Source organism: Hydra viridissima, unplaced genomic scaffold (genome assembly GCF_058129835.1).
Source record: "Hydra viridissima isolate aposymbiotic clone 2 unplaced genomic scaffold, HvirCarnegie_v1 scaffold_2, whole genome shotgun sequence".
In the NCBI taxonomy this organism is placed as follows: domain Eukaryota; kingdom Metazoa; phylum Cnidaria; class Hydrozoa; order Anthoathecata; family Hydridae; genus Hydra; species Hydra viridissima.
In genome coordinates, this window is record NW_028324301.1 from 2,920,389 (window position 1) to 2,943,213 (window position 22,825).

General features: G+C 29.0%; 1 protein-coding gene across 4 annotated transcripts; it reads right to left on the bottom strand.

The window, feature by feature from the left end:
- Positions 1–5,440: 5,440 nt before the first annotated feature.
- On the bottom strand, positions 5,441–20,828 carry LOC145183428 (protein PAT1 homolog 1-like). Of its 4 annotated transcripts, XM_090079015.1 has the most exons (21): positions 20,544–20,828; positions 20,072–20,135; positions 18,672–18,814; positions 18,151–18,318; positions 17,874–17,963; positions 17,392–17,512; positions 17,263–17,293; positions 16,738–16,831; positions 13,983–14,172; positions 13,520–13,767; positions 13,238–13,397; positions 12,822–12,916; positions 12,469–12,531; positions 12,320–12,387; positions 12,157–12,243; positions 12,000–12,081; positions 11,844–11,918; positions 11,614–11,733; positions 11,156–11,226; positions 6,210–6,243; positions 5,441–5,590 (listed from the first exon to the last, which is right to left on the bottom strand). In XM_090079015.1, the coding sequence occupies exons 1-20, from the start codon at positions 20,565–20,567 to the stop codon at positions 6,237–6,239; spliced, it is 2,001 nt and encodes a 666-aa protein (XP_089935141.1). In that variant the 5' UTR covers positions 20,568–20,828; the 3' UTR covers positions 5,441–5,590; positions 6,210–6,236. The 4 variants fall into 4 exon arrangements, with proteins under 4 accessions (XP_089935141.1, XP_089935140.1, XP_089935142.1 ...); XM_090079014.1 differs by lacking the exon at positions 6,210–6,243 and having other exon boundaries at positions 20,544–20,827; XM_090079016.1 differs by lacking the exons at positions 6,210–6,243; positions 20,544–20,828 and adding an exon at positions 20,403–20,529.
- Positions 20,829–22,825: the final 1,997 nt, after the last annotated feature.

A 22,825-nucleotide genomic window follows, 5' to 3' on the forward strand; every position in this document is an offset into this window, starting at 1 on the left:
GTCGCACTCTTTTAAGCAAAACGAAATAGAAGATTTTACTTTAAAAATAGGTATTGGCTCAAATTCTTCCCGCGAAAAGTTGATAATAAATTTAAGTCTTTAAATGAACTGAAACTTTCTCCGAAAATTATGTTAAAGACGTAAGTAGTTTCTGATATAAAAAAAAACTACATCACAAACTACTCACATTTACATACATTGAAATTGAGGCATCGAAAAAATTAGTGATTTCATTATTTGCGTTAGGACAACGCAAATAATGAAATCACTAAGCCAGGATGCTTTTTGTTTTCTCGGTAAAGCTGCTCAAATAAACTTTGTATAAGTACAAGCTCTCTAACTTTTGTATTTCTGCGGTTGTGTTGTAGTCTACGTTTAGGCTAATACCACCGGCTGATAACGTTATTTAACGTTAGAACAAGGATGAGGATGATGGTCTCGTATGTTAGGCCGAAAAAAATATATCGAGCCGTTTTACAAACATCTTGTTGGTGAAACGAATTTTGACTTATCTTTTAGTAATTTATGATGAGAATTGTGTGTTAGAGATGTTTATGCGGTAAAACTTGCAGTGTTTGTCTTGCAAAACAAGGTTTGACATCGATGGAACTGTTATTTGGGACGGCGTTTCCCCATTACCCTTAACGCTCTCTCAATCTAACGAATTGTTTAGTATGGAACGTTCTTGAGGCAAAAGCCTTTGAAAAATCACACAAAAGTATCGATTCGTTAAAGAAAGCATGGGATGACCTCGATGGTCTCTATTTGTGCGTTATTGTGGACTTATTCACCCGTATCTTAATCCTTGTCATAAAGTACATGCTGGCTAACCTGTTGTAGACTGATCAAAAAATAGCTGGGGCTTATTCAAATAGATTTCTAACTTTGTATGTAGCAAGAGAGGAACAATCGATAATTCTAAAAAAAAGTATTCACGCGTCAGTTTATTCCACTTCTTTTGTTCAGAATCAAAATGCCTTAAGTTATGGTGTGGACACGACATAATGGTTCCCGTATTTTTGCAACAAAAATGTTTGCTTACATTCATCTTCAACACTTTTGATTGCTGTTCATTCAATCGATAAATTTACCGCCATTTTCAGTTTTTATACTGATGATTGCACAATTATTGCTGTCAGACCGGAAAAGTATTAGAAATAATTTGAAAATTCGTCCATTATTTTATTGCTATATTATTGCGATCCAAAAAAGAAACTGGCAATATTTAACATACAATAGTTTACTTACTCTTACCATTTAGAAAATTTTAAAATAGTTTGATGTATTCAATTATTGTGTTCGAATATTGTGTGGGTTAGATGGTTATTATAGATCAAAGATAAATAATGGTTTTTAAATCTATAATTTTAGACAACTTTTAAAATGTAAAGAATGAGCATTTTTATTAACGCTAAGAGCTAAAGATACCAAATGTTAATTTAAGGATGTGGACAAACAATTTAAAGATTGAATTATTGACAACTAATGCTCAGGTAACACATCCTAGTTTTTGCAACATTGAATTAACATTAAATTAATTATATGTGCAAGAAATGAGGAAAAAATTGACGATCACCATCCACTACTTATTAAAGGCATCATCAATTGTGAAATATTCATAAGGAGATAGGAAAGATAAGCAAATACCGCTTAAAGATATTCTAAATTTATATATAATTACAAATGACAACATTCTCGTTACAATTCAAATAAAAGAAATCAAGGCAAGAATTACACATGAAGGTATTTTAGCTTATAGCTTATTAGACAATACTCTACATTTTTTACATCAGTTTGAATAAATGTAAATTTTAAAGTGATCCTTGTGATTAACATACTCAGGAGTTTTTTTCTCCCGCTGATAGAACAAACGACAGGAAAAGAAAAAAAGACTACATAAGCATTAGCATAAAATAGCATATGTAAAATCGTGTTGCATTAGACAACCTTAAAGAGTTGTACGTAGAATTCAAAACAAGTTTTGAATTTTTCAAGTTTTGTAGTCTCAAACCTAAATGGTGTGTTGCAGCAGGCATCTGGAACCTATTAAATTTATGGGTGCAACTTACAATAAAACACAATTTTGTTAACAAAAGCTCATATGCAACATAAAAAGCAATGAGTGCATGAATCATAGATGTCGAAATTATCCTGGAGTAGATGCTTTAAATATATTCTTGGATTTAGAGCTATTTGACTTGATAACAATAAGGAAATCTCTTTTAACCAATAGAAAACTACTGATAGAACTGAATTAGCCAATGGCTACAAAGTAATTTTGTGTAAAGCTATTGACAAGCCTATGTCGCACTGTTAAATAGCCAATTGTCACACTCTAGTAATAGTGTGACTTAGTACCAAGTCTTAAACAAAATATTTTGAAAAATTAAAAAAAAAAAAAAATTTGCAAACTGTAACTTGTTTTTGTTGAAAGATATGTTCTTGTCGTTCAAGATGAAATTCAAAGTAACAATTGGAGCAAAGCTGAATGCTACTTGCATCCAGTATTATTTATTATTTCTGCTTTCAAAGGATAGTGAACATTACACTTGTTTTGTGTATAAAGTTTAAACTCAGATTGTTAATTGTCTAAAAAATTATCATCAGATGAGATAAATTCTTTTTCGGATGGTTGCGCTGCACAATATAAAAATCACAAAAGTTTTACAAACCTTTGTTATCATAAAATTGATCTCAATATTGAAGTTGAGTGGATATTTTTTGGGACAAATTATGGAAAGTCAGTATGCGACGCATTAGAGCGAACTGTTAAAAGGTTAGAAGTAAATGCTACTTTCCAGAGACCTTTAAGTCATCATATATTAAAGTGCAATAGCAAGTTTGACTTTTTGTGTTTAATATTAATGGCATTATTTTTAACAAATTGGAAAAAGTTAAATGAAAGTAAAGTTAAGTGATGGTATTCTTCAAGCTCGTTCTCTAAAATGTTTAGCCCATATATATCTAACGATTTGATCGAACTCTAAACGAACAAGCGAGAGCTAAAGTATAATGTTCTTTATTTAAAAGTGTGAAAAAAGAAGCAATTCAAAATTAACATCAACGTATTGAAACTCAATGGTTTTTTAATTCACTTTAATTTATTGCAATGGTAGAATAAATTTTGTAAAAAAAAAATAGACGTAAAATTTATGCATCCAAATTGACTATTTATACAGCTAAATTATCCAAATACAGCAGATGACAACCGAGCCCTGTTAATTTTTTTTTTTCCGTTGAAGCACCGACTACCGTAAATGTAGTAAAATCATATAGATTTTAAAAGAGAAACCGCACTATGAAGCGAAATGGCCAAAAAGCGGCCAAAACTTCAATTTTTTAAGCTAACATTTTTATCAAACTATTATCCCAATTCAGTTATAAACATAAAAAAATGGGTACTTTCACAGTTTTCAAGTTGTGAAATTCATTTTTTAGGGAACTCTGTGGAACTTTTGAGATGTTATATTTTCAAAAATCATATTTATCGGAAATTTTATATTTTCATCCAATAATTTAATTACTCATTTGACAAAAGCTTTCTTCAAAATTTTAAGCTTTTGCTTTTGAAACAGATAAAAGAACCCCCAAATAAGGCTTTATGACACGGCGATTTTTTTTTGCCTTAAAAATTCCCAAAGCTTTTTTTAAAGAAATACGAAATTTGGTCCAAAACGTCCGCAATCTTTTGATTTTTATGAAAAGTTGAAAAAAATTAACATCTTTAGCATTGAATTAGGGCTATAAATATAAATTTATGTATTTTTTTTTAAAGTGTAAATATATATCATGCGTTTTTTTATAAAATCTGCTAATTAAAATTCAATTTATCAAAAAACTAGTACAAAAACTAGAAATAATAAGCTGGATAGACTAAATGACGGTTTCTTTAACTATCAATGTTATTACTTATAAAGATAAATTTCAATTGGATCTCAAATTCCAGTTTACAACTATGTCTAAATTACAATTAAGTAGTAGTTTAATACAAAACAGACATAGAAATCACTGTTTTTTTAAACAAAATACATATATATTTACAACATCAGTTATTAGAAGGTATATGCTGTAAACTGGAATTTTAGATATACACATTATGAACCCATGTGTGAATTAATAGATCATAAGATGCATCGTGAATGAAGTCTATCCACGAGTTTCATAGTTGGTTATTTTATCGGTATAAAGATGGTTCAGAAACCATTTTGAATTTTTTAATGTTATTCGGAGAAATTTAAATTACTTGGCGCGTAAAATTATAAATAATAAGATTATATTATTCACATTAAAGGGTTTGGTGTGCAATTTTGTTCAAATTTCAAATTAAACATTTTTTTAATCAAATTATTGGCTCATATGGCGAGAGCCATTATTAAGTTAATAAAACCGTTAAAAAAACCGTTTAAAAAAATTATAATAAACGTTATTTTTTACTGCAAGAGGGGGTAAACTTTAATAATATCAGGGAACCCCTCGGAATTGGATGTTCAAGTTTTCAGATTTATTTTCTTGTAATAAATTCTCTCGGAATTCTTAAAATCAAGAAATTTAGAAATACATGGTGGCATGGCCTGGTTAAATTGATACGTGAAATTACCCCACAGTTAAACACCATTTCTTTCCTAGTTTTCATGAACTAAAAGATAATTTTAAAAAGTCCTATAACGATTTACTTTCTAAAGCTTTCTATCATTTTAAATTTATGACAAAAGGCGGTGTAATCTTAATTAATCGTAAGAATTAGGTCAGTAAGAAAAGTTAGAAAATTAAAGCGCCTTTTGTGATCCATCAGACTCATTGCATGCACGAACAAAAACCAAGCAAACTATTTGTATTGTTTGCTTTCAAAATAATTGGAACCTACAATAAATTATCACAAAAAACATTCTTAAATAGCAGAGCGATATACAAATACAATTTATATATTTATAAAAAAAAATAATAATAATTCTTATAATGTAAGACATTTAAAGCTTTATCTTTTAACATTTATTATTTTAACACTTATTTAACATTATTTAACATTATTTTTGTACGAAAGACAAATACTACTAATTATCCAACACGATAATTTACGTAAATATGAAAGAATCCAAGCTCATCCTTTTAGCACACTTCAGTACGCTTTAGTTAGATGAACAATATGCATTAAACTTTGTAAATAGCTTAATTTATCCATGGTCAGACAACACAACATAAATAAAGTTTGCCATAAAAAATGTCGGCTTTTCAAGTTATTAAGAATTATTTGTACATCACTAAAAACGTAAAAATCACATTTTTAAATTCGAGTTTCTAGATAGGATTTATTTTAGAACTTTTTTTTTTGAAAGAAAATAAAAAAATGTTTTAAAAAATAAATTATACTTTTATGATTTTACTTCTGCAAATGTTTACTGTAACGAAAGGAATCAGTAAAAAATAGAAAAAGACAATTATATACGAACTGCGGTCTTATTCTTCAATCTCAATCAGCAAATCTTCGATGCCCAGTAAAACTTTCAGCGATAAAATGTCAGATTTGTTTCGAATTGCAACATCATCTTCTAGTTCTTTGATTACTTTTGGAACTTCCACTTCGTAATAAATCCTAAATTGTAATTTTTGATACTCAATACTTATTTACAAGATCTCTAATTGACCACGATTGAATGCTCATTAGAGGCAAATCTTTTGAGAATGTTAATGGTTGTATTCACTTACAAAAATTTATAAAATGCAATTTTTTGGTAGAGAGAACAGTAATATTAAGTTTTTATCTTAAAAAGCTTGGGTTGCCAATACCAGAAATTGTCAAAAAATTCTACTCTATTTACAAACGTCATGTGATTCCATCAATTTGTTCCACAACCTACTATGCTTTATAAATCACATACAATCATATATATTTTGCTACATACCAATCACATATCCATTAAACTACTGCACATTGTAATATCATGACATACAAATTTACAAACTATTTCTAAAAACGTTTCGAACAACTACACTATTTTTACTACTTATTCACACTTATATTACACTTATATTATTACACTTATTTACTACTTATTATTTACTTATTTATATTTCAGAGCTACTTAAAGTCCTTTTAGATACTTTTAATGAGATTTTCAAGATTAAATACAAAAACAGAAAATAGACCAAATTAATTTCTTAATTTAAATAGTAAAAACGCTTTCAATTAAAAAACAGAAAAAGTTACGTACGTTCGAGAGTTTCCTCGATGTACGAGATTAAACACTAAAGGTACAAAGTTGTATATTTTGGCATGGGTTCAAGTAGATAAAAATTTGTTTTGCTTAAAGCTAAGTTATTAAAAAAACACTGATAAAGACAATGACATCATAATGAGAAACTGAGGATCTAAGATCCATACTTTGCAACAAACCATCTTTTGTAACTCGGACCAATTTCAAAATGCTTACATAGCATAACTTACTTAGATAACAACTTAGAGTCGATTTTTAATGTGAAATTTATACACTGTGGTTGGATGTTTTGTGAGAGATTTAAAGCAATTTCAATTTCTACATTTTACTGATTTTTACTATGCAATGACAGTGTTTACATATTGTTTGCTTCACAAAAAATGGGTCCTGTTTCAATAATTTGGAAAATCATTTTTAGCAACTTTATCTCATAATTTCTAAGTAAAAAATTTACCTTTAACAAAAAAAACCTTTGATATTGCAAAAAAAAGGTTACATCATTTCATGATTTTTTCTTTGCGATATCAAATGGTGTAGTATGTAGCATCTAACATGAAAATGTGTAACACAACAAAGACTCAAAGGAATATGACATTCATCTGGCAACAAATTTTTAAATGCATTAGAACTTTAAAAAAATTTTTTTTTCAAAACATTATAAAAATCTAATATGATATAGAAGTATATAGAAGAAAAAAAACTATTAAAAAAAAAGTTCAATCCTGGTAGGTCAATAAGCAAGAAGCAACACAAATAAGTGACAAATAATAGATTAACTTAACATAGAGAAATATCAAAAAAAAATAATCAAGAATTTAACACAATTCTCAGTTCTGAACATTGTGTTAGATACCCTGGGGGTTAAGAAGGCCTAAAAAAAATTGCTAAACGAAAGAATAGTCTTGCATAAAGTAAGAGCAAAGAAGTTATGAGAAACTTTAACTATAGCTAACTGTTAGACATTTTTTCTAATGTAATAAAAACATTCTAAAGAGAAAAGATTGGTGTGCATGGATCTCTGAAAATCACTACCCACTCCAAGGTTTAAAAGAAAAAACTCTTAGGTGATAATTTGTTGGTACATAAAAATTTTTAAAAAATTTCTGTGTACCAACAAATTATTACAAATTATTATTATTTACGAGTAATTAATTCAATTAATTCATAACTTCAATTAATTTGCTTGAATGTTTCATTATAACTGACATAAAACAACTAATTTGTTTGAAATTTCCATGAAAAAAATACAAGAGCCATCAATGAATTTATTACGATCCTTTCCTGTTAATTTGACATAAAATTTCTGGATTAACCATAGTTACATTGACTACCATTGAAAATTGTTCTGCAAACTCAATTGTAACTAATGTAACATCAAAGAATATTTTACAAATGCATTAGAAAAGTTAGATTTTTGTTAAAATCATAGAATTTTAAACTCTAAAAAATCTTAAACTAGTTTGTACATAATTCTTCTAACAACTTGTCAATTGACAATCTTAGCTTAGTGTTTGTTGTATTTCTTCAGTTGTTTCTTGGTTAGGAAACTGAGAACTAAAACTGAGAAGTGATTTGAGTAGAAACTGCTTCTTCGCTGGAGCCTTCATCATCTGTTTCTTCCTCAGAATCTGCAAACTCAATATTCCCTTTCTCTTAAAATTCTGAAAGTGCTGAAGTTGGTATCTGATGCATGAAGTGGTGTCCTTGCCATTTCAAGGGTGATTTGTTTAACCTTAGACTCCTATACCTTGCACTTGGGCTTGACTACCCTTGTTGCCATATGGGAGATCTTGACATGTCAATGATACCTGGACTGTAGAATGTTTGTATTTTTGAACTTAGAACTTAGAATGAATTTTGGAGGTTTGGAGGATCAGTTTGGAGATCAGTTTAGAGATCAGTTTGAAGGTTGGTAGGGTTTAGTCTTCCAACCAGTTTGGAAGTTTGTGGATTTTAATTAAGTTGAAAAAAATATATAGTCACATTTGAATTTAAGGCATAAAATTTCATTAAGGCATAAAATTTCATAAAATTTCAATTTGAAACATAATATTGACAAACATTTACATTTTTCAATCATAATAATTAAAACAAAAATAACAAAAAATAAACTTTAATCTCAATAAATTAATTCAATAAATTCAAATAAATACAAATGAAAATATCTGAGAAAATATGATTTTAAAAAATAAATTAAAAATTTATGAGAACTGATTTATTAAGTGGAGCACAATTTTGTAAACAAAGAAAATTATGTAAAAAAACACCATTTATAAAAAGCCCCATATTTTTACGAACTTTAACCCAAATTATTAATGGAATTTTTGTAACTACGTTAGAGATATTATTAAGATCTTATATTAATTCTGTTGAATAAAGTAAGATTGTAAATTACTAACCAAATAATTACATTTCTATGAAAAATCAAATTAATTAAACGATTTTCAGAAAATTGGAATTTTCCTTGTTCACAATTAAACTGATCCAATTTTATTTAATCATGAAAGTCTCTTCTCTAGTTTCAAGAATATAGGTTCCTACCTAGAGCATGGATAGAAGAGCATGAAATCAGATTAATACACTGGCCAGGCTGATTATCAGAGAAAAAACATCAAACAACATCACTGGGAATTACTAGCAAAAAAGTCTGAGCAGCAAAGAGCTGTCAGTTATCTTAAATGCAGATGCTAGAATATTAGGTTTTTTAAACAAGATTTTTATTTTGGATGACAACACTCATTTTATTCTGTCAAACTCCACAGTTGTTGGAAATGATGCATTTTACTCCAGCAACTCCAAGAACATGTCTCTAGACCTCAAATACAAAAGATAAGCTAAGTTTGAAAGCAAATTATTGGCATTGCTTGCTATTAGTCCCAAAAGTATGACTAGGTCATTACAGGGTGACCAGAAAAAAACGGAGACAAAATTTAATATATCCTGATAATAAAGTTTTTTACAATATCCAATTAATTTTATTGGTTTTCAGACTCTCCATGTTTTTATGTTTAGTATGTATATGTTCTTAGTTTGATATCTCTGAAATATATTACATTTTTAGAATGTCAAGTAAACGTAGTGCAATTTTGGAGTTGTTTCGTAAAGGAATGCGTCAATGTGATATTGTTCGCTTGCTTAATGTGCCTAAGCAAACTGTGTCCAAGGCCGTCAATCGTTTCAAGGAGCTCGGCCACGATGGTCGCCGTCCAGGAAGTGGTAGAAGACGCACCGTCAACACGTCCGTCAACCGCCAGATTGTCAGGAAGTGAGTCAAGCGAAGTTCGAGGGTCTCCATGCGAAAAATCGCCCTTGAAACCGGAATGAAACGTGAATCGGTGCGACAAATGGCAAAAAGGGAGCTTAACCTCATGCCTTACAAGCTCCAAAAAGTTCAATTGCTCACCGACGAAAACAAACGTGGGCGGCTCCAGAGATGTTGCCAACTCAAGCGTCGGGCCGCTGCTCAGCGATGGGAGCGCATCCTGTTCACGGACGAATTGTCGAACACCGCCAAAATCTGCAGTCCGTTATGGTCTGGCGCGGAATCTGCGCTAGCGGTAAGACCCCCCTCGTTTTCGTGGATCAAGGAGTCAAAATCAACCAAGAAGTCTACCGACGCGACATTCTCGAGACTGTGGTACTTCCGTGGGCCCAACAGCACTTCGGCGATGTGAATTGGATGTTCCAACAGGACTCTGCCCCTGCTCACAAGGCGAAAATGACTTAATACTGGTGTCGGAACCATTTTCCGGACATCATCACGTCTTCAGAATGGCCGCCCTACTCAGCGGATCTCAACCAATTACAGCGTGTGGTCAATTTTGGAGGCCAGGGCCTGTACTACACGCCACATAAATTTGGAGTCGCTGAAGCAATCGCTGCGCCGGGAATGGGATCGATTGTCGCCAGAAGACCTGCGGCCCATCGCTGAAAATTTCAAGACGTGTTTGGGCTTATGTATCGCCGCGGGAGGAGGCCAATACGAAACCGGCTGAGTATATTATTGCGGAAGATCCATGTTGTTGTTATTCATCGTTGTTTTACTTAACTTTTGTTGGTTTAATAAAAAATGATTAAAAAAGTTTGTCTCCGTTTTTTCTGGTCACCCTGTAATCAAGCAATTTACCTACTCAGTTAGCAAATATACATACAAAAAAGATTGGATTGAAAATATTTTAATTCCACTCATATTTGAACAATACCCTGATGACAATTTTTGGCTTGACTTAACTTCAGCTGATTTTGCTAAAAACATAATTTCTTAGCTGGACAGTGAAAGTACCACTTTCTTTTTTTCTTCAGAAAGCCAACTGAAATAAGGCTGATTTAAGACTTTTGGAGAGAGGACATTTTTATTAGAAAGGTTAGCCTATAAAGGAAAGTAGGAAGCCAAAAATGTTCAAAACGTTAACGAAAGAATAGAGGATTGTTTAAAAAAAGTCACTCGAGAGGAATTAGAAAAGTTGACAAGTTTGGCTAAAAGAAGATTAAAAGCAGTTCACCTTAAAAGGTTAAAAGAAAAATTTAAGTAACCCAATTAAAATTTACTCAATTTGATTTTAAAACATATTTATGCTTGTTTTATTATAGTTCCATTTTTTGAGGAAACACCCATTATTTTTAATATATAAAATACATTTCTTTATTTTCTGTAAAGTGCTAAACTTCAATGCGAATTAAAAATCAAAACAATGCTGATGTGGTTTAACCATATTATTGCATAACACCATCCGACTTGTAAAGTATTTATTTATTTATTTAAAAAAAAAAAACAATTTGTTTATTGATTCTTATTTCATAAAACTTTGTATAAAGCTAATTTTTTTTTATAAGTTATATCTTGAGATTAAAAGTTTGTATATATAAACTACAGAGAGATTTTTCTTTTAGACTTCTTCAACCCTTTTGTTTTGGAATAAACAAAAAAATATATATATATTTACCAATCCAAATTGACTGGAGATTCACAAATGGTGAATGATTTAAGAATGACTGTCAGAAACTGCAAACTGAACTTAAATAAAAAAACCATATAACATTAAAAAATCATCACAGTAGATGACTAATGTACAAGTAATAACCCAATATAAAAGTAATAACTTAGTATTAGAGTAACTTTTTATCATTCATTTAGTATACTCCTAAAATGAACATTGTCTTTTTATATATTCTTACATAAAATTTAAATACAAAATAAATTTTTACAAAAATAACACAAAAACAAGAGTTAGAATAAATTAGAAATAAATAAAGGATGATAACAAATTATAGTTATATTGTTATTCTATCTCTTCTTTAATTTATTTCATAGATTTTCTTATTTGTTTAATTTTTTTGTTTTTAGGAAATTGGAAAGAAGATGGAAAAAATAACTTAGTATCAATCTAAATAATACACTTACTTGGTGTGACAAAATAATTTTTAGGTTGACTTTTCTCAACAAATGAATGCATTTTATTTTGAAAGTCTCATTGCTTTTCATTATAACTATTCTTATCTTCTCCACCAATGATAACAATACCTACAATCAACAAAAGTTAAGTAGTTCTTATGATCTACAAACAGACAAAATCATATATAATCTACAAAAAGACAAATTTCATTTAGCACGTAAAACTTTTAATAGTTCACCTGCTCTTTGCTGTCCTTTTTTAGAATTGCAGGTAGAAAATGTATGAGAGCCACAATTATTGATTCAGATTGTTCCTTAAGTAAAATTTAAAAAAACAACTAAGTTTCAATGGAAGAAAAAATGATTCAAAAACAACCTGAAAATCTGTTTGTTACCTGATTAAAAAGTAAGAAGACTCTGGGAAGAAGCTTACGTGCTTTTGAGATTGACATAAGATTTAAAAAATGTTCAGCATCACTAAAAAAATAAAATGGCGTAGTTCAAAAAACTAACCATCGGAAAATATATTCACATAAAATTTAATAATGAAACCTTTCTTGATCAGTATTATGCAAACCAATCTTCATCATGCGAAATATATGAGTTATCTTTTCATGTCGTTCATGAAGAATTATTTCCCTGAAAGCAAATTTGCACAGTTGTTTTTTATTTTTTTTGAAAACTTTCAAATGTGCCGTAATAATGAAAATCTTACTGTTCTTCAGGTGCTGAATCTAACAAACTTCTTGCCAAATCACTTAGAGAAAGGTAAATGGAGTACATCTAAAGTTTTAGGGGATACTTAACTAAATAATGTTAAGACTAAAAAAAAAGAGATAATTTAATTAGGAAAGGCATGATTACCTTTTCAATGAGACCAAAAATAGCAAATTTCTTCCTTCCTAATTCAGGCATTTTTGTGAGAATCTAAAATATAGTCAAAATAAAATTGAGAAAAATAAAAACTTTTGATCTCTCTATGCAGTCAAGACTTCACATTTACACAAAACATGACACACAATGATAGTTATCTTAGAACTAAACATGTTTCAACATGTTTAACATGTTTAAATATTTGTGCTATTGAATTACATTTTGTTTTAACATTAACAGACTACTAATCTGCAGATTTAAAAAAAAGAAAAAAAATTATGGGAGCATAATCAAACCAAGCATAAAGAAAAAACCTTTATAGATCTTGCTAGAAATTTAAATACCTGGCTTTCTTGCTCTGAGTTACCTACATCCATTATTTGTCGAGGATGGTGCACAGAAGTTATAGAAAGCTTTCCCAAAGAACCCTCAAATTTAACTAAAAGAATTTTTGTTTCTTTGAGCAACTCAAAATCTTTCTATTACTAAATACTAAATAATAATAACAACTGATATTTATAAACAGATTTGAACATCTAAAAACAATTTCATACATCAAAAATTCATAAATTTTTAACAAAATTTCATTTAAAAAGTTCTATAAAGATAAAACTATCAACAAAAAAAAAAAATATCAAAAGAAAATAAACTTTTGTACTTTACATTTACTTAAGAAAAACTGATGAGCTTTTTTTTTTTGCAGATAAACTATTAAAATTAAGCACTGATGCGATCCAAATCAAAACAAACATTTTTTTACCTGGTTTGTAACTTTCCTTGGGTTGCTGCTGCTTGTTAGTATAATTCAAAAGCTGCTTTGTTTTCTCAAGATTTTCACAAAGTATTTCTTCATCGCTGCTACTCTTATTTGTCTCCTTATCTTGCTGTGACTTTTTTATTTGTTTATGTTCCATATATGACTTGAAGAATTGATAAAAAAAAAAAAATTTCACAACAATAGTCTTTTATTTGGATTTAATATTGGTTTATAAAAATTTTTTATCGACATAGGGAAATAAAATACTAAAATTATGAAACTTACTATGAAATAAAAATCAGAAATGTTTGAGTCACCACATAATAAACTCATGAGACTTATTTTAAATATCCATTCTTTTTCTTTGGCTGTCATTAATTTGGAAGGCCCCATTTTCATGAATAAATCTTCTTCTTTAAGGTCACTATCATTGTATTTCTGCCATGTTCGACTATTTCTTGGAGTATTTTGATATAAATTTCCTTCTCGACCATTGTGATTCCTCCATTGGTGAGGAGAATTATACATTCCAACTGGAATCAAATAAAGCTTTTATAAACAAAAAGTGCATCAGAAAGACTCTCCATTCATAAAAAAAAATTAAATAAAAATTTTCATTCTGCTTAAAAACAGCTGCATCAAAATAACCTTACTATATTGATATAGTATGCTTTACTGATAATGATCAATATTTTTACCTAACTCATAAATTATAATCATTTTATTAAATTTCATAAAATAATTTCACCTGGATCATGAAGAAAAGGATTTTGTGCCATTATATAAGGGGAAAGAACAGGAGGGGGAAACATCTCAATCATACCAGGAGATCTAAATCCTCCTAACTGCATGAATGGTCTATTCATCGTCATTAATGGTGATATATTGAACTTTTCAACTGAATATGGGTATGAAGATCTCATCTTAAGTGTAGATTCCTAGAAGAAAGAACACTTTCTGATAAAACATTAAAAGATATTTAGATTAATTTGTAAAAATGTAAACCAATGTTAAACCCTATATCTGATATTTATTGTGCCATTTTTTCACCAAGTATAAAAAATGAAAAGTATTACAAATGAAATAATATCATATGCGACAGAAAATTTCATAAACTCTTTTTTTGACAAATTAATGTAGAATGAGAAGTTGAAGTCAAACAAAAAAATTTATTTAATAAGAAGTGTTAACAATTACATTTATCACATTTTTATTCGATATGTCCTCCCTCAGCATTAATTTGACTTTCCACAGCTTCAAGTTGACTCCCGAACCTGGAACAGATGGTCTGGATTTAGTCCTTGGGCATCTTATTCCACTCCTTCTTGATAGCAGCTTTCAGGGAGTTGACACTGTTGTGGGGACAATGACAAGCTCTTGACTCCACACACACCCAGATTGATTAATCAATAGGTGACAAATCTGGAGATCCAGGAGGCCTCTTTCGACCAGTGTTTTGACAGGTTCTCCTGGAGCCACCTCTGGGTCTTCTGGGATGTATGTGGAGGTGCTCCATCCTGCTGGAACACAACATTGCCATCTGGAGAGTAGTAGACATCAATCTAAAGGTTTAACATGGTTCAGCAGGATTTGAATGTACTTATCCATGTCAATTTTCTGACCAGATTTGATGAAGACTGGAAGTATTTTGAGACCATCAAAAGAAATATGACTAAACATCATAAATGAAGTCAGATGTTTGGTTGTAAATGTATACTTTACATGCTCTGGAACTGCCTAAACTGGTTGATGACTAATAAAACAATTGGTTCTGCTATTTGAGACAGAATCAACAGTAAACAATTTCTCAAATGAGAAGAGGATGGCTGTTGGTCTCTTCTTCAGGAGGCTAAGAAGTTTCTTTGATCTTTCAAATTTTTTTTCTTTGACACTCGGGGAAATCATATATTTCTTAATCCTGGCTCTTGACTTTGCTTTAAGATCCTTCCTGACCCAATTTCTGATGGTGTGCTCACTGATGGATAGCTCTTTAGCCATTTTCATCACTGACCATGCTGGATTCCAAGAAATTTGATCCTTGACTAAGGATTCAGAACTGGCCTCTTCAAACCACTGCCAGGCTTCCTCTCAACACGATCAGTTATGAAAATGTTTAATCAAAGTGTAAACAGTACTTAAAGGTTTGTTTAGCATTTTGGCAATGTCTTTGGGCATGATGCCATTCATAGCAAGGACAATATTGGACTTGTTTTACTACTCATCTTCATTTTTTGGCTGCTTTTTTCATTTCTTTTTATTTTCAAAGATTTTTGCATCAACAATAACAAACTTTGGGCTTAAAAATAACAGCTAAACATTTACTTTGGAATCACCAAACTTATTACAAAATTTGAAGTCACATATGGTAGTATTATGTGTTTTAAGTAATATTGTGACTACACTGTTTAGATATTGCGATTATACAATTTTTCTATCAACTAATTTCTAGAAAAAAAAGCTTTTATGGCATAAAGTATTCTTGATAAGAACTTTATCTTACATTTTTAACTTTTAAAAAGATTTTTACTTAATTTTTGCAAGCTACTTTTGTAAACAAAAAATTTGAAACTTATTTTGCAAATGCTTTTGTAATTTTAAATCAACAACTTATTTAGTCTGCCATTTTTAAAAATGACTATTTGTAAGCAATTCATACAAAACAGAAAATTCTTTAGTAAACTTGCAAAAAAAACCGCAGACTATAATGATAAAGTAAATAACAAACTACAACTTTTGCACCTTAAGCACATCTACTATTAGGATAACTTTTTAGATCTAAAACAAGCAAATTATCAAAAAAGTTTAATATAATTTATATTAAATAAGAAGTATGTCTTTTACTCCCAACCCCTTCTCATGTATACTCCCACTTCTCATGTATACATTTGACACCATGATTTGGGTAATAATAGTAATACAACTATCTTTATCAAATTCACATGTAATCTAAAGTAAAACCATGTGACACCATGATTTGGGTAATACTAGTAATACAACTATCTTTATCAAATTTACATGTAATCTAAAGTAAAAAAAAATTATTTTTTTTGGTTAAAAAAACAAATTTTTTTACTTTAGATTACATGTGAATTTGATAAAGATAGGAAAACTACAAGATACAACAAAAATAAGCTGAGGTAGAAGAGGAATCTATTAAAATCTGGAACTACTCTTTTTTCTCACCTATCTTCTACACTGTAGAGAATACTTGCTGTCTTTTACAAATACTTTCAAAAAACCCTGCATTTTGTAATGATTTAAAGCCAGAATAGCTCCAAAATCAAAAAAAAGGGTTTTATTTTTTACATTGCCATATTCAACTGTCAGCCATATCCATTTTTACTGCAGACTCCCTACTACAAGGTGACATATACATTTATTTAACTATATCCAAAATTTCTGGAAACAATTATTTTCAAATTTAAAATAGTTATCTGCAGACCTGATGTTATTACAAATGTTTCATTTAGCTTAAAGACAAAATTACATTTAAAATATTTTACCAAGCCATTCAAAGGATTTTCAGATAGTGTTGCAGTAAGAAAGGGTGACATTTTCAGGCTGTAAGGAAGCTGCATTCCACCAGGTAAATTTGTTCTAAATAAAAGACTTTTTATTGACTCTTTATTGCACTAAAATTTAGTAAAAGTACAATATGATGTATGTAAATTCATTTGTCCATGAAGATTTTATTTTTAAATTTTCCAAAACTTTTTTAAAAGTAAATTGTATTTTTAAAGTATATATGGTTTCAAACAAATCAACTTTATATAGTCAATAGTCATTTACTTTTTAGAGTTGAGTTGTTTGAAACCAAGCCTTCAGAATAGATAAGCTTTTTTCATAGTCTTTCTTTTAAAAAAAAAAAAAAAAAAAATTCCTTATGTAATATAACCTGTAAAGTTTTAATTTTGTATACATTTTTTAAAGCTGAATCCATTTTCTCAGCTTAGTAAAAGGATTGATAAAATCTATTCAATAACTTGACAAATGTTTCAAAATTATAGCAACAAAATTATATAACAAACCTTGCAAGATTGGCTGGTGTATTTCTTTTATCTAAAAGTAAAGAAGTTAAAATTTTTTTGAAATTCAGTGAAGCATTTTTTACATTAAGTTACAAAATTAAGAGTATATAAATAAAACTACAAAAACACCTGTAGGGTTAAATCCATTTTCAAGATCTTCAGCATGAATAACATTGGTCATTGGTGCATGATCACCTCGACGCCCAGTTACAATATTGTGACCACCAAACAATTTCTTGATAATATCCTCCTATAATAAAAATATTCCTTGATAACCTCTTCCTATGATAAATTTCAAAACAAATTACAACAAAGATTTTTCTAGTTTAATATGAAGAAAAAACACATTTTTGAATTCACATGACCTATGATGATAAAGACTAATTGATAATAGTAGGTCTGATGATAAAGACTAATTAATAATAGTAATTGTTTTCGTAGATCAATTAAGTTGTGGTGAAGATTTGTGATAGCTATTGAAAGAATGATAATTACAAAAATAATCATTTTACTTAATGAAGTATGATGGATAAAATATACATTATATCATTTATTTATGAAATTTAATAAAAGCTATTTAAAGTCTGATGATAATAAAGAGGAAGACTTACTCCTTCTTTTCTTTGCATATCAGGAAAATCTTGTTCACCTTCCAAAGCCTCTCTTGAAGGTGAAGCCCATATTCTATCTCCAGGTGAAATCTTCACTCAAAATAAAAATTTTACTTTTATAAAAAGAGTTAAACTATAAAAAAAAGTCAGTATTTAGTTAATAAACATTTTACACACCAAAGTAAAAAAAAACAAAAATTATGATAAAATGACATAAAATATGATAAAATGACAAAAAATGATAACAAAAAAAGGTCATATGACAAATAAAACCAACCAGCTCATCTAGTGAGTTTCTACTTTTTAACCTTGGGGGTGACATCCATGATTCTTTGCTCTCCAAAAACTCAATACTTTGTGAATGATGAGTATCTTTTATTACAAAATCCTTATCATCCTTATCATCATCTAAACCAAGTTGAGAGATGCTATTGCCAATTATTACCTGAAGACAAAAAGGTTTGTGAAAAAATTATAACTTTCAAATGAGGTTTTTTAAAAACTGAGTTGGGTGATAATTTTTTAGGTTGTTAAATGAAGATAAATGCTGATGCTCTGATTACACACTGAAGTACTGGTTTGTTAAATTAGACATGGCAATTATCGTGGTTTGTAGTGATTTACTAGGATATTAAACTTGGCTTGATGGTGATTTACTGGTTTATTAAGTTAAAGTTAATATTACTTTTTAAGTTAACTACATTTGAATTTTGTGGTTTACTATTGAGTAAATTGATTGGAATTAATAGCTTAAAAATGCTAAAAGTAAATAGTTAGCAAAAGTAAACACGAACTTACATCCTCCTCATCTTCATTCTGCTCTTCTTCATAATATTCCTTTAAATGTTCTTTTGTGGGCACTTTCAATGGAGAGTTTTTTTTTACATTTTCATGCTCAATTTCAAAGAACTTTGAAACTTTTTCGTGCTGTACTTCCCAATCTAAGACAAGAAAGTTTAAATAAATGTCAAAATAAAATTAAACTTTTCTGCCTATTTACTAAAAAAAAAATAATAAAAAATTAAAATCTATCTAATTATTTCTGTTTTCAAATGTTTACTACTTTGCCTTGATTGAACCCCAATAATTTTCCCCCAAATGGTTATTAAATAAATACTTTGATAACTCATATAGTAGTAAGAATAGGGATTCACACTGAAAAGTAAGGATTCACACAGAAACCTGATTAAAAGTTGATACCACGATATCAATATAAAAGTCTTCTATAATAGTTATTTACTGCTTATTAATGCCTCAAATTAAAATAAATAAAGTACAACAAATAATGTAATGTAAAAAATATATGGAATAAATCAAATGGTTCAACTATAACAACAAATAGGTAAAACTAATAGGAAAAACATTGTAAATTTAAAAGAATATATAAAGCTCAGAGAATGGTTAGATCTGGTTCAATATCCGAAAAACAATAAATTATATCTCTAATTTTATAGTTTACCTATAACATGACACATTCAGCTCAAATAAACTTTATAATCTCCTTCTTTTTATCTTATTTTATTCTGTTTGGCAAAGGAATGAAAGGAATATTTTAAAAGAAACAAAATCTTCAATTTAAAAATATATATAACAAAATATTTTGATTTAAAAAAAAAGATATAAAACAATTATATATTTTGAATTTACAAATCTTATCTAAAATTTTATTCCCTTAAAATATTTTCAAAACTTTTTAGAATTTTAGCTAATAGGATTTTTTAATGAAGAATTTCCTAGAAATATAAAAAATTTTATTCTGTTAAAAGCAAAATATAATTTTTACAAACCCTCACCTGGTGGGACCAAACTTAAATCATTCATGATTTTAAAGCAAAATAAGAGACTAGTTAAAGAAGTGTTTTAAAAATAAGAAATTTATTTTAAAAAAAGTTGTGGATTATTTCAGGAAGTTGAACAAATTTTATTAGGTCCTCAGTGGCTCATTTGCATTGAAAACTAATAGGAAAAGTTTAAATTCCCTAGAGAGAAAAAGGTGATTATTTATAAAAGAATGTTTTTAAGCATTTTGGCAACAATGCAGTTTCATGCTACTGCAAAGTATATTCTTTGGGATATATGATATTATTTCAAAAATTTATTTTAAAGCAACAGTTGGAATTAAGAAATAAATTCAAGCTGTTACATCAACAACAACAAAAAAAACTTAACATTTCTTTAATAACTTTTTAAATTAATACCATCATTAAAGTCAGTGTCAACATCTACTCCAAAAGTCTCTTCATTTAACAAATCTGCATCTTCCTACAAAAATCAGTGATGATTATCTAATGAGATGTTGAGGTGTGTCAATTACAACTATAATTAATAAGTGTGTATATATACATACATATACACATACATATATACATATGTATTAATTATAATTGTAATATATATACATATATATTATGAAAACAGGTACGCTAGAACAATAGGTAGCTGCTTAAATATCAGTGTAATTAAAAAATATATATCATAGGTGAACGTAACGGTAGGAAGAAGGCATATCTTTTCTGATGTATGTTTTACCTACGTAACGAGTAGAACTTCTCAGTTTATTTAGAAGATGATTAATGACAAGTAAAAAATTAGATCAGAATTTGTTTTTTTTAGAAAATTTCTTAAAAAGTAAATTCCTTATAAATAGGTAGTTCGACCATACGTATTTACCTCAAAATAAAAGTCCTCCTCCATTATGTGGCGAAAAAAACTGTTTCACTCAAATAAATTCCGTGCACTGTGATGGTGGGTGTATGGTAGCATTTTTTTTTTTGGAGGGTGCGCTTTCTAATAAAATTGGAAAAGCAGTATTACTCCTTTTAAAAGTTCCTCCACGATAGTTATTCTTTCAGCAAGTTACTTGCTTGTCTGGTCAATTAAAAATCAATCAAATTGGAAAGAACTGACTATATACGTATAAAATTTTGGGTTGGTGGTTTAGGAGGGCTCGGGGGGTCGTCAACCCTTTCAGCTCCTCTAGGGCGCTAAAAAAATAATTTCAAAGATACAAAAAAAAAACAAACATTTTCAGTGGTAAATAATGCTGCATGATATAACACTTTTGCTAGCCAGCTACGTAAAATGGATTTGATAACCTTCCAATATTGATCTCAGCTGTACAACGTCAAAACACAGTATCTGTATTTTTCATAATTTGATATGAAAATGATTTTGTAAAGTACGTTGGGCCGCCAACTTAACTTCATACTTATCACTTGAAACTTCATAATATGAAGATTCAAGTGATAAGTATGAAGTTAAGTTGGCGGCCCAACGTACTTTACAAAATCATTTTCATATCAAATTATGAAAAATACAGATACTGTGTTTTGACGTTGTACAGCTGATCTGTTAAGTGCATTTTTTTTTTTTTTTTTTTTGAAATCGAGGAGTTTATAATTATATCAATGATAAAATGAAATATGAAAAAAAATTTTAATAATCGCTTTTACGAGAACTTATCAATTTTAACTGATAAAATTTAATGAAAGCGTCAATTATCTCAGATCACCTACCCATTTTTCAAAAATATTACCCAATGTGAGCAGGTTAATTTTCGTTCAACATATCAAAATGACAGTTTTTTATACTTAGTTCAATGCCACAGTTTTATGAGTTCAAAACAAACAAATCAAAAACAAAAAAACTTTCTCTCAAATTACCGCAAAAACTTTTAAGTTTAGTTTTAAAATAAAAGTTATAGTACAAGGTGGAATGATATCATATAAACGAAGACTCCTTAAGCGAAGTTCAAAATTCAAGTTGGTGCATGAGTGAGAATCTTCTTTGATAATAATATTCCGATGTTATCTTCAAAACAACCGTACCATGCGAACAACCGTACCATGCGAACAACCGTATAATGCGCGACTGAAATGCGTAAACGAATTCAGGTGAATTAAATCGATTGGTATTAATAGAGGTGCTCTAAGCTGAAAAATAATTCTAAGAAGTAAAAACACAGCACGAGGATTTTTCAAAAGTTAAAAAACCAACGATGTTTATTTAGGGTGTGATAAGCTTGTGCGAAAGGATGTGTATAAGGGTAATAACTTTTTCGCAACTTCGTAGGCCACGATGCTAGAAACTGAAAAGTTTATAATAAACTAACTCTTGTAATAAGCTGAGGAGATCACGATTAAGGAAAATCAATAAATCAAAAAGTAAATTTACGCAACTTTTTAAAGATGACTTTTTAAAATTAACTTTACATTTTATTTAGGAAAATAAAAAAAATATTTACATTTTATTTATTAAAATAAATTGTAAATACTTCCCTAAATAAAACAATTTCCTAGAGCTAAGGTGATTTCGTACATTTTTACACTGCATTTAGCACAAATGTTAAAACATGGATTGTCTACAGCAATTCATGCTATCTATGGCAATTTTAATAATCTTTGTACCTTTTTATAGGGTACTACAGCAGCAGACAGTGCTTTAAAAATATCTTGATTGAAATATTGCCTACAAAATCAAATGTCTGACGATTTCTTTCTTATAAAATCACAAACCTTAAAAAAAATATCAAAATAAAGAAATAATAAGACAAATGTAAAAATAATTTCTTTGAAATAAACATGCAGAAGTAGTACAAAATCCATAAGAGCAAAGATGGTCATTAAGGTAGAATTCCACCTACTTAACCTTGTTATACACCATAAACTAGATGTTTGGTCACGTAAACCAGTAATAATTATAATTCAACATTTGGCAAAGTTAGTTAATTCCTTTTTTCTTAATTTTTGAACTTAGAATATGTACTTCTTTATTACCTATCTTCTCACTATCAAAGTGAAGTGCCTATAGTTCATCTTTTAGAGGAGTCAATTTTGTCTAATTAATTTTGCACGCTTCTTCTTTTAATTCTTGTATAAGGGGTGTTCAATTTTTTTTTTTAGAGCAATAATGAAAAATAAAAATATTTTTGACATGAATAAGTTTTACTTTTC